At 39.1% G+C, this 13,340-nt stretch overlaps 1 protein-coding gene and 1 long non-coding RNA gene across 2 annotated transcripts in view; both read left to right on the forward strand.

Moving 5' to 3' along the window:
* LOC309689942 (dihydropyrimidinase-related protein 5-like) overlaps positions 1–4,911 on the forward strand; it is a 31,779-nt gene extending 26,868 nt beyond the window's left edge. Inside the window, exons 10-14 of the mRNA XM_082506678.1 lie at positions 51–192; positions 872–1,014; positions 1,114–1,321; positions 2,057–2,234; positions 2,326–4,911. Coding sequence (XP_082362804.1) covers positions 51–192; positions 872–1,014; positions 1,114–1,321; positions 2,057–2,234; positions 2,326–2,411 — 757 coding nt within the window. The 3' untranslated portion in view covers positions 2,412–4,911. The remainder of the gene's footprint in view (positions 1–50; positions 193–871; positions 1,015–1,113; positions 1,322–2,056; positions 2,235–2,325) is intronic.
* Positions 4,912–6,121: 1,210 nt separating this feature from the next.
* LOC309689653 lies at positions 6,122–9,211 on the forward strand. The gene is made up of 3 exons (XR_014271486.1): positions 6,122–6,179; positions 7,521–7,599; positions 8,035–9,211. It is a non-coding gene; the product is annotated as an uncharacterized lncRNA (long non-coding RNA).
* Positions 9,212–13,340: the final 4,129 nt, after the last annotated feature.

Below are 13,340 nucleotides of genomic sequence, written 5' to 3' on the forward strand. Positions count from 1 at the left end.
ATAAAAACGCTCCTCTAAACTAAACGTTGATATCTTGTTTCCTGTTTCAGTGACAATCTGAGCGTGGTGGCATCAGAGCACCGTCCGTTCAGCACCAAGCAGAGAGCTTTGGGCAAAGAGGACTTCACCAAGATCCCTCATGGAGTGCCTGGAGTCCAGGACAGGATGAGCGTCATTTGGGAGAGAGGAGTGGTACGTACACACGTCAAACGCACACATAAAAACCTGAGATCAACCATGAACCACACAATTTATCATCCACAACCAGTGGATGTGGAAGTTCTGTTTTGACACCATGTTGGTAAGTCTTAGTTTTCTGCAGTTAAACAGAAATAAAACTTACTCATTAAGTTTTGTTTCTGTTTATAAAACTTAATGAAAAGTTTGAAGCTTATCATAATATGACAAGCACTGGCGATATCTTCTACCATTAGCATCCACATGAGGCTCAAAGCTTGTATCAGTTACTGTGCCAAGATATTTCCTCTACTCCACAAACTCAACAGTCTGAGAGATTGCTCAGTTTTATTTCCAGCTATTTGCAATAAAAATTAAGTATTTCTCCAGTGAATGAACTCATACTACGCCATCTTGAACTGCAGCTGGTGATGGATGTCCATGTTCTGCTCTGAAGCCTCTATGAGAAAGACCACTTTACCAGCACATGAAATAGATCTTCTGCTCTAACTAGAGTGGCCATGCAGCTCTCAGCTGATCTCCAGAGCACCATCTAAGACCTGGAGTTGGAGTTTGTCCAATACTAGGATGAGATTCTCTCTGGGGAAGCAGCTGAATGACATCATGGTCTACCACAGTAGCGACAGAAATAAAGACGTTTTGTATGATCGGATGGGCTTTCTGTATTTTTAAGGTTACAGGGAAAATGGATGAGAATCGTTTTGTGGCGGTGACGAGCTCCAACGCTGCAAAGATCTACAACCTGTACCCGCGCAAAGGCCGCATCATCCCCGGGGCTGACGCTGACGTGGTGGTCTGGGATCCAGATGCAACAAGGTACACAGCTGTAAATAAACAGAAATCACCTTTATTACTGGACTCAGCCCGAAGCATAGGGACACACATCCATCACTTTCTGTGTGTGTGTGTGTGCAGGACAATCTCTGTGAGCACTCAGGTGCAGGGCGGAGACTTCAACCTGTACGAAGGGATGCGTTGCCACGGCGTCCCTCTGGTCACCATCAGCCGGGGGCGTTTGGTGTGTGAGAACGGCGTGTTCATGTGCGCCGAGGGGTCCGGAAAGTTCTACCCGCAGCGTACTTTCCCCGACTACCTCTACAAGAAGATGGTGCAGAGGGAAAAGGTGCGTTCACTGTCATCACGTTATTAACACTGATTCCAAACCTGCCTCTTTGTGTTGTGAGTGTTTCCACTGATAATTAAAACTCCAGGGCAGGACAGCAAGATCCAGGCTGAGCTCTGCTGTGTCAGCTGACAGCAAACCTGCCACAAACACTCCCATCATGATGTGACTGACTCCACCGATCTGACAGCCCATATAAAGGATTTAATGCTCCCTGTGGAAGCCAGCAGTGTGTTTTCCTGCTGCTGCCCCTGTCTGTGAAAGCCCCCCATCCCAGCCTCTCTACTCTGTTTGCTTTTAGACCTTTTTATCTCAATTTATTTAAAAAACTCGTCACAAAAGTACAGAAACTGTTTTTATAAGAACTTATATTTACAGTTCAGTTCAATTTCAGGTAGTTTACAGAGTGAGTATGTTCATTTATAGTTTCAGGACACATGTTTTAGTACAAATAAAAGTACTTGTGCCTTTTAGTTTTTGTTTTTATTTCATTTTAATGATTTTTGTGAGTGCACAAGATCTTTTTATTTTTTCTAGTCTAGCTTTTATTTTAATTCCATTTTTTTTCACACCTTGTTTTAATTTTGTGTTTCTTCAGTGGAATTTAACTTGGTTACTTACATGTAACAAATATTAATCAGTATCAATCTTACAGCAGCAGCTCAACTGGCTGTTATTATTAGGTTTAAAATGGCTAAACAGCCTAATCTTACCTCTCACCTCATCGTGTTTCAGACTCAGGCTTACAAAGGGGTGGACAGGGATCCGTACTCTGGTGATGTGGCCAAGGTTGCGAACACCATGAAGAAGGAACTCGGTTTGGGCCCCATAGATGGAGAGACGCCCAACAAAGCCTGCGGTCGAGTGCACTCCGGAATCCGAGACCTTCACGAGTCCTCTTTCAGCCTCTCAGGTGAGCTCTAATAAAATCGTCCTTGATTATGGTGACGTTACACCGAAGTCCTCGATCAAATTTAATAGTCCGTACGTGTTTTTCCTTTCAGGGTCTCAGGTCGACGACCACATCCCGAAGAGGTCCTCGGCTCGGATCCTGGCCCCTCCCGGCGGCCGCTCCAGTGGTATCTGGTAACCGCTGGTGTTGGAGCTTCATCCGTCCGAGCCGCCGTTTTTTTGTACATTTCTGAACAACCAGAAAAACTGCACTGATTTTCAATCACAGGATAAAAAGTAAAGATGGCAAAAAAATTTCAAGCACGCGTCTGTGATTGGTGACGAAACGCCGATGATCAGAGATTCTAATCTGTGTCTTAATTGGAGCGACTGCTCTGATCGAAGGGCTGTCTCTGGATTTAAATTGTTCTGCCAAAATCGAGCTGATCATACTAACTCTGATAAAGTCCGCTCATTATCACCCTGCCTGTATCGTAAACTGTGAAATGTCAAAACCAGTACAGTTTTTGATGGTTAGAACTGAAGTGATGTCGACCGAATTATTTAAAACTGTATCTATTACACCCCCGTCTCTCACACACATGCACACACACACACACACACACACACACACACACACACACACACACACACACACACACACACAGACGTACACTGTAGACACCATAGCTTTAGACTCATGTGAAGATGTGTGTGGGTCCTGTTTGTGGTTACACCGCCCACTCGGCGTTCCGCTGCATCGTGGGTTCCTCAAACAGTGTTTTTGTTTTTGATGAAATGCGCCATGTGGTGATGAAATCCAACTGCTTCAAACACCGTGTCCTCGTAAAGATACACTCTCTGAACATCCCCGCGCTCTCACTGCCTCTGACTCGGTCACATGTCCCAGAAACATTCCCACCTCACCCGCAGTTATTGAAGAACTCAGCCTGTGAGCTTAGCTGGGATTATAACTTTGGCCCCAAACCTGGTCCACTGTCCTCGTCTCAGGGGTGTCTGTAGAGCTCACAGAGTGCATGAAGGGAACAAAAACATGTTATTTAACCTTCGAGTGACTGAGTGGAGTCATTTATGTGTGACCTTGTTGTATTTTTTAATTATGAAAATGTTTCCTTCCAACTTTTTATTTATTTATTTATTTTACAGAAATGGGTGCGCTGAGGATAATGATATTTTTTAACATTAAAGGCTTTGATTTAAAAATCATCAATTAATGTAACATCCATGTCTTTGACTGTGGGAGGAAGCCCACACAGGCACAGGGAGAACATGCAAACCACACAGAAAGGCTCCAGCTGCCCAGGGAATCTGACCCAACATCCCTTTTTTTCTCCCTGTGAACCTGTGATGTAAAGTAATATCTCATACATGGCAGAAACAGTAGAGGCATGATAAACACAAATAGATCCACTATTAACAAAAAGCTCTCTTTAATAAAATATATGATCATGACTTGATCATACAGGTTATTCAAAGGTTTTTTTAATAGTGGCCGAGTCCAGTCCGGTGATTCAGTCACTGAAACGTCTCAGTCGCTTGAGGGTTAAACACAGAACATGAAGGTGTGGAGAAAACTTAAAAATACTCATTTACTCCAGGACGTGACTCTTGACTTACAAAGCTGCAGTTACTCTCTATTTATGTCCTGTAAACATGAGTCCGTCAGTACATCCTACAGCCTTTCTGCGACTCTTATTGCTCTCTGGGTCGCAGGTTCAAATAAATGATTAAACCAGCGTCTGAACATGACTCAAACTTGAGTCTATTTTCAAGCATTTAAGGCTCTGTTAGAGCAGCAGGATGCTCTCTGTGGCTCTGACTCTGACTTTCTCTTTTTATTAGACCGTGAGCTCCAGCACAGACGACCTGTAATACACAGTAATAATAAAGGATACGTTAATAGCAGGAAAAATGATAGTAAGGGCAGCTTCTTAGTGAGAAACGTCAGGTACAAGAAAAGCTACCGTTGTGACTCTTTGAGGCAAACAAGTAAAGGGCACATTTTGGATTATGTTGTGTGTCAGCTCACTGAATATTTTCTGTGCATTCTAACGAGCCTTTGCACACTTTTCACACTGCAGTCTGAACACACACCAAATAACTGAGACCTCAGAGTGAGCAGAAATCAAAGAGTGTTGCTGAGACTGAGAGGCACGTCGTGGACCAGCTGTAGGAACATACAGCGAGATGTTTCCAGAGCAGTGAGTCTCCACAGAGCAGGACGATTGAGCTGCACAGGCTGACGATAAACCACTACTGATCCTCTCATTCCTGCCTACCAGTATTATATTTATACATGATCACGTCTTGTTGTCCGTGCACTCTATATATTTAGGATGTTTGTTTTTCTATTCCTGTTCAAATGTGCCAACGTGAATCACCTGTGCCACACCGACACCCATGCATGAAGAGCACCACATGAACAGGTGAGGAGGAGGAGTGAAGCTCCCCCCGATCACCGCAGCTTCACACAAACTGGTGCTGTTTTTCTACAATTACCTACGACGACGGCGTTGTTTTACTGTTGGATGGTTTTGTTGTCCTGAAGGCGCTGTGGCGGCTCAGTGGCTGTGCGTGTTTGTAGATTTTCATTGTGTTGGGAAGTGAACGTGTTGAATCTGTAAGTGGCTGCTTGTTTCTTACCACAAGAATAACAGCAAAAGAATAAAGTGAGAAAAAAGGACAAATCTGGGTCATGTGTTGTTTTTTATGTGAATGTTTTAGGAGTTGTTGATCTCAACTTATTGATCTCTTAACTGGAGCACTGTCTCCTCCAGATGTGCAGTATAAATTACCACGGTGATGTACTGCCATAAATGGACCTGAAGTTACTTCAATAACCACAAATGTGCTTCAGAGGACAGAGCTCAAGGCAGATTGTCTTCAAGTGCACACAGAGTCAAAGTATGGGTCTATATTTAGTCTTTTAGTTCTACCTGCTGTGACATAACATGTGACAGGAATCCTCACCCAGAAAAGAAGAATTTTCCTCATAACTTCCTGAAAAATCCTCCAGTGAGCAGCAGATTTGTATCTACACCCTTCTTACTAACTGCTGCAGCACAGTGCCATCCAAGTATGTGTGAACAATAACTGATGGGGTCAGCATGCAACACACTGGAACAGAAACACTGGAGATACGTAGAAATGGCATCCAGTAATACTAGTTAATCTACCCGTTGTGTGGCTGTCTGATCACATTCATCTCACAACCAAACGTCAACAAAAAGACAAGTTTGTATACTTTCACTTTTCGCTTCTAGCCTTAATGTCTGAATACATGTTGGTTGTGTGTCATGCTCAGTGGTAAAATTATTTAATTGTTGAAATTTAAGTGTTTGTAACATTGTGAAATATAAAGGCCATGGCTGTCCAACCAGACTTATCCATGAAAACGTCCATGGCTGTCTGCTTGGTGGGTGTTTTCTACAGACGCCTACTGTGACGGGTACAACAAAACCATTTTATTATTTTTTCGTTTGTTTTATCCGTATGTCTGTCTGAATTGTATACTGCCATGGTAACAGCACTGACATTAGAGTCAGATACAACACAGACTCACCTGAACATTAACGTCCCATTTTAGATAACATTTGTTCAACTGGTGAAGGCTCATGAAAAGGCAAAATATTTGTTTTTATTTCTGGGTAAATTTACTGTTTTTGACTTGGAAGTACTCTGATTCTTAGTGTTGAAGTAATGCTGCATCACCATGTTCTCCAAGCTTCTTGTGTCTTTTAAAGCTCAAACGTCAGACACACTTTTCCATTTCGAAGGTTTTTTTCATATCAGTGTAGGTAAACCTGATAAACTACATTCTGCCATCTTGACATCATCAGCTGATATATAAAGATGCCCTGTAGTTCAGTTAGATACAACACAGACGCACCTGAGCCAGGACGCCCGATCTCCTTTGTGCCATTTTTAGGTGAAGTTCATTCAACTGGTGAGTCAGACCTATCAAAACATTTGTTTTATTAGTAGAATTTTTGAAAGTGTAGGATTGTAATAAGTCAGTGTGAGAGCATTTATAGAAGTAAAAGTCCTGAAATGAGAATCATGTTGTTGTTGGAGTAAGAGCTTCATCGTGAGTAGAGTATCGAAGGTATCAAAGGCATCAGTATCCCTTTTGTAAAGCTTGATACCCTACATGTTGTTATGAACAGCTTCTGGGGCTTTTGGGCCATTAAATCTGTCTAATAAAATGTCATTTATTTTTTTATGTAGCTTGGTCACTGATTGGATGAATGAAGAAGAAAAAGTTATTTGGATAAATTCAGAGTTTAGTTTTGTGCCATGAATCTGCGCGTAACACTGAGTAATGCTGTGTCATACTCCATGTTCTCGAAGCTTGTCAGACACACACCCTCTTTGGATCGTTCTGTCATCATTATAACAAGAAACCGAAGGAACAATTTATTCTAAAACAGAATTTAATTTATTTCTTAATGTAAAACAGTGCATTGAACATCATATGATTCACTGAGGCTCATGTCTACTCTCAGGTTACATGATTCTCCTTATCACTCGCACAGTGTTAATTTAGTACTCCTTATTGTTGACTGCACTCTTCTTAATAAATAATAAGTTTGTATATTTCAAAGTTTGATACTTTAATTGTATGCTGTAGTCTTTCTGGCATTGTTTACATTTGGTGTCACTCTTCTGTTTTCACAAATTGACTTTTTATCCAAGTCCTTCATGCTTTCCAGCCTCTGAAGGGCAACCAAGCAACCACCCATCCATCAACTGTTCATGTGCTTCAATAGCTTGTTTAAACATTTAAATGATTCGTTGTCTTGCCATTGATTCCAGCTGCTCAGTTTTTGATGTGACAATTAAAAAGTATGCTTTAAAAACAAATTCATCAAAAAGACACACATGGCAAATTGCACTTTAAACTTTTTCTACAGCATTCATTGCACTGTTATGGGCTAACAACAAAGTTTTTCGGAGCACCAAAAGAGACCATAAGCTTTTCTTTGTTCCATTCCAGCTTAGCTCTTGCTAAATGATATTTACATATACAGTAAACCATCAGAAGTCTATGATTCCATATTTTATTTAAACCTCAGTTAAATGGCAAATAAGTGGGTTGGGGTTTTTTTTGTTTGTTTGTTTGTTTGTTTGTTTTTTGGCTCTTTACAAGAATCACCACTACCTCTGAATGACTCTCCCCTGTGACAAAGCAGCAGAGTGGATATTTTCATCATATAGGACTTTTAACTTGTATACATGAGTACACCACATGTGAATCCAAATAACCAGAATATTTTCTACCCTCCAGGTAAATCGAACCCACAGAAGCTCCAGAGCTAAAAGACAAGCATCAAGTTAGAGTCTCTGAACATCAACACAACCTTCAGGTGAGTTTACTGTCAGTCAGATTATAAAATGAGCCACTAGTTTGACTCAGAACAAACTTAAACCAGGGTGACAAATCAAAAGAACACCTGTAGCAGACATTAGGGCACACTCCTGATGAGACAAAGGATGGTGTCCAGCAGCGTTATGATAGTTTTATATTTTCAATTTTTTCATGTTCGTCAATTCCTCATTAATTATATTATATTATATTATATTATATTATATTATATTATATTATATTATATTATATTATATTATATTATTGGATTTTGTTTTTTTTACCAGACTAACAAATACTAATAATAATAATTTTCACATCAAGTTTTAGATTTTACTTTAGTTTTAGTTAACTATATTAACTTTGGTGTCCAGGGAACTCTCCTCCCAGATCCCCATCCAAAATAACTTTGTGCACCCAATTCTTGTTTTTCCAGGTCATTAAAGATGTATGCTGTACAATCATTCCACCCTGCAAAACAAAAAGATGAAAGAAGTCATTAAAATGCCCAAATTATCATGACATTCATGCTCATGATAAGTGTATATAAACCTCTGACTTTTGACAACAATGAGTTAATATATATTTGATCATCTGGGTTCTCCGGATCTTACATGATGATTTATCTGAGCATTCATCTAACAATGTTTCAGTGCATTTTTGTAATAACTGTGCTGTGTTTGTGTTGCACACTGAGCGTTGACCAGAAGTGGACAACTGATAATCAGGCCTGACAACAGCGGAGGAACACGGCCATGGCTGATTTAGATCCCCGAACTAAAAACTTGCGTATAGCTCATCTGAATGTATGCAGCCTTAGAAATAAGATTCCCGACATTCACCTCTTTTTAACACTTTATAAAATACACGTGCTAGCTCTCACTGAAACTCATTTAGGCACAAGAATTAAAGACTCTGAACTAAAAATAGACAATTACAAGTTGTACAGATGCGATAGAAAACATAATAATAGTAACTGGTATCGAGGTGGTGTAGCTCTCTATGTTCAAGATCACATTCCAGTTAAGAGACACGTTTTCTCAAATCTGTCTAATATAGAAATTATCTGGGCTGACATTTACCTGCCACATACCAAACCAGTTTTAATAGGATGTTGTTATATATCAAAAAAATCTGATTTTAAGTATCTTGAAGGCATGGAGATATCAGAGAGAGACCGAACAGAAAAAGACATTTTCTTGCTGGGCGACTTTAACAAGAATTGGTTAGCAAAAGGTGAAAAAAAAAATATTGAGTTGTTTTGTGAGAGATGTGGTCTAGAACAGATTGTAAACTGTGCTACCAGAGAAGAGAACTGTATTGATCACATCTACACAAATATTCCAGAGCTTTGTTACCCTCTATACTCAATTGTCACAGGCTGTAGTGATCATAATCTTGTTATGGTTGTTGTAAATGAAAGAAAAGTACCCCAAAGAATAACCATTCACAGTTTCATTAGGGATATTGATGCAGAATAATGGAATGAGGTAACAGAGGACCTTGACCCTGAGAATGCTTTATCCAAGTTTTTTTCTTTTCTTTTTTTTCTTTTCTCTTTATTTATTTCAGACATAATAAAACAAACAATAAAAAAAACAATATATACTCATCTACATGTATTTTCATTTACGAATACAAATATATGTGTAGATATACTCACACACACGTATTTGTTCAGACAAACAAGAAAGAATTATAATAAAATAAAACACATTCATCTAACATGTGATGAGTTTAATGTTTAATGAAATCTTTATCCGAATAGCAAACAGGCATGCTCCAAAGATTACAACTGAGGATCATCCTGAACCGTGGTGGTGGGATGAAGACATAATAGATTTAATACTGGAAAGAGATGAAGTAAAGAGGAGTAAAACTGATGTACAAGAAAATAAAGAAAGAAAACAACTACAACGAGTTATAAGAGCCTTACGAAAACAAATTTCTAAAAGGTTCCAACACATGAAGAACAATCATTTTCCCCCTGAATCTGAGGTACCAGAGGTTCCAGCAAACATATTTAATGAGTTTCGGTATTATAAGGATGAATCTCAGCATGTTAGTGATGAAGACCCACTTTTGTCGGGGTCGACTGAATCTGGGCTTAAATTTGTGCCAATAGACGATAACAAAGTTATGGTTTTGTTACAGTCACTCACACAGTCTGTGACTCCTGGTACAGATGAAATAGATGCTAGACTGCTAAAAATTGCTGCTCCGTACATCTCTGCTCCCATACGCCACATTCTGAACAGGAGCATCATCCATGGTGTGTTTCCATCTCAGTGGAAGAATTCCAAAATATTACTAGCTTCACAGAGCAGAAACGATGATTTCAGGCCAAAAAATGTCCTTCCTGTTTTAAGTCAGATCCTGGAGAAAATTCTGGTGGAGCAGATGAGGAAGCACTTTACTAACAATAATCTGTTTGCTCAGCATCAAAAAACTCTTCACGAAATGACACAAAACTTGCCTACAGAACCTAACAATGGTGCAGAAGGAGCTCAAAGAATTCAAGAAATCAAAGAAGGATTAAATTCCTTCCTTGACACAATCAGTCCTGAAATGCTGATTGACAATTTAAAATCGAATAACTTCTCACAAGAGGCTGTTACTATGATGAAAAGCTTTCTCTCTGACAGAAGACAGAAAGTGTACTACAACAGCTGCCCTTCTCACTGGAGAAAGTTAGACTGTGGGCTTCCACAAGGAAGTTGCCTGGCTTACTTCCTGTTCTCTGTTTATACAAATGACCTGAAACACCTTTTTAATCATATCTTCAGTTGTTATGGAAGGCAGTTACTTCATAATACATCATTCAGCTTATACCCATGAGGAGTTACAGAATATGTGGAGAAATGAATCACAAGCCCTGAGTCACTGGATAAAACAAAACAAGGTGGCCAAATTTATCCAGGAGGTAATTGATATTCATCAACTCCTCAGATCAACACTGCACTTGAATGTGAATCAATTTTTTCACATCCAATTTTTAGAAGTTGTAATACAGAACGAGCATATTTCCTGGTCAGACATCTGCAAGAAAATAAAAAACTGCTTTGATATGATCAGGTAATGTTCTGTCTCAGGGGAGGTGGGTAATTTTGTTCTTTCATTAGTGCTCTCTCAATAATAGGACTGACGCCTATGTACCATCCATTGCTGACCACACACACCTTGGTTTTCAAGTTGCTTTTGCTAGGATGTATGTTTGAGTTATGGTTTGCTGAGCATTTTGATGTTAGCTTAGGTTATGACATTCACTTTGTGAGTGTCTCCTTGTTCATGCTATGACTCATGTTTTTTTGTTTTGTTTTGTTTTTTCACTATTTAACCCATTAACACAAATAGTTTGTAAATGAGTGAATTTTTATTTTCTGTTTTTCTGGTGTTGGCATACTTGGGTTTGTAAAAGTTATTTTTGTTAGGTTTCAGCTAAACTGTGGTTTCTTTTTCTCTGTAGTTTTGTTTTGTTTTTGTTTTCTCTGAACTCCATTCATGGTCTGTAAACTGGCAATAAAGGATTTAAAACTAGGGCTGGGTATTGTCACTGATTTCTAGAATCGGCTCAATTCCAATTCACACGGTTCGATTCAATTTGAATCGGGGAACTTTTCCCTCAGACAGTCAGAAATATTATAATTCTGATCATTTATCAGTACATATCCATATTGTTATATCTAAGAAAGCTGACACTTGTGAGACTATCAGAGGTGTAAGCGTCACAGCAGATGCCTTTTTGTCAAATTAACTGAGCATAAAACACAAAAAAGCACGAAGGAGATTTTCCTGGCCTGGCTTTTTATAGCAGATAATCACCTTTAAAAATATTCTGCAATAGAACAAATACGGAAGAAAACCATGAATCAACATATGAACATTACCTGATGCTGCTGAAGTGAAGTGCATCAAAGTTACAGAATCTTAATTAGAGACACAGCTAAGCATTTTGCAATTTCACATGATTTTAAAAAGTTTAAATTTCTTCAGTATTGAACAGCAGAAATGAGTCTTTCTTATTGTAAGTCAGTAAAAATTTAAAATTTAAAAAAAAGATAACAACAACAAAACAGAGGCCGACAGGGCTGTACATAACAGTAGACTGGTGGGTAATAAGCAAGCGGATAATGCAGAAAACAGAGATTTTTAGATGGAAAACTACCCTTGAAGTAGGGGAGACCGGGGATAGTTGTAACATTCCTGACATTTTTGGCTGTAGCTTTGAGCTCTTTTAAGGTAGTGGATTCAAAATGCAATGCAAAGTTTTTACATGTCTCTATGAAATAGTAGAGCTATTTTTTTCTGCAACGCAGTTACTAATTGCATGGTATGGTCTCAAACACAAAGAGAGAAATGTGACAATCAACCCCATGGTCTGGGTTATGTAATCATGTAATCTTTTTTATTCTACACCTGAATGCACTTATAAGAACTGATGTAGCTACAGCTAATATCTGAACATTATAATGAAGCTGAAAAAATGTAGTTGTGCACCAGCTTCATCAACTGCACTGTATGTGTTTGTGTCAAGTTTTTAATCACTATCAGAATCACAGTGATGACAGATGTATGGCACCCTTTGAGTGCAGGCCTCACGAGCCCACAGAGTACAGGTCAGGCACTTAACCCAAGCTTCTGGGGGAATGTAAGCATTGCAATTCCATTGCTCTTGCAGAAGTCAATGGCTGCAGTTGGCAGGTGTGAACTGTGGTTATCCATGGGAAGAATCACTTTCTTTACGGCTGACTTTGGTGTGGTTTGCAAAGTGCTTCAACTATAGATGAGGAACTCTGTTTCTTGCATCCATCCTGATTTATTTCCACTATACTTCCTACTGAGAAACTTTCTGGCCCAGTCCTCAAGGATTTGTCCAATGACTTTGGATATTTACATCCATGTTTCACTGCAAGCTGATATGCCAGTTCTTTTACCTGTAATTTTAATCACAAAAAATGTTAGTATTTCTGCTATACTATATTTTAAATGGCCACCATCACAAATTTCTAACTTTTCCCTACCTTATCCTCTATCAATTCCTATTGGCTTACCTCACATGGTCATAGTCAATAAAATGCATCTGCAACCCTCATCGTACTCATCAGGTATTTTGTTAATTCTTTGTGAAGACCTTCTTTCGACTATTCAATTCAATTTCAATTCAATTCAATTTTATTTATATAGCTCCAAATCACAACAAAAGCCACCTCAAGGCGCTTTATATTGTACAGTAGATACAGAGAAAAACCCAACAATCATATGACCCCCTATGACCAAGCACTTTGGCGACAGTGGGAAGGAAAAACTCCCTTTTAACAGGAAGAAACCTCCAGCCGAACCAGGCTCAGGGAGAGGCGGCCATCTGAAGGAAAACAGGATAAAGACATGCTGTGGAAGAGAGACAGAGATTAATAACAGATATGATTCAACACAGAGAGGTCTGTTACTTTTTTTCTTAAATTGTCTGTGTTTGTCAAAAGGTGCTAATTTTTCACATGTGATAGAGTAACTGAATTGGGCATGTACAGGATGAATCAGAACGAAATTAACATCTTATAGTTTCTATCCTATCCAGCTCTTTCTAAGAAGTCAGTTTAATAGGCATAAGGTTTAAATTGATCTCTCTTATCCTCGAACTAAAATTCTTATGTGTTTACATAGTTCAGACCCACTTAGACTGTAGTTCAACAGGGTGAATACAATGTTTAAATGCCACAGTGAGCGCTTCTTCCAGAAAAAAAT

Source organism: Aulonocara stuartgranti (assembly GCF_965226115.1).
Source record: "Aulonocara stuartgranti genome assembly, chromosome: 15".
NCBI lineage: Eukaryota > Metazoa > Chordata > Actinopteri > Cichliformes > Cichlidae > Aulonocara > Aulonocara stuartgranti.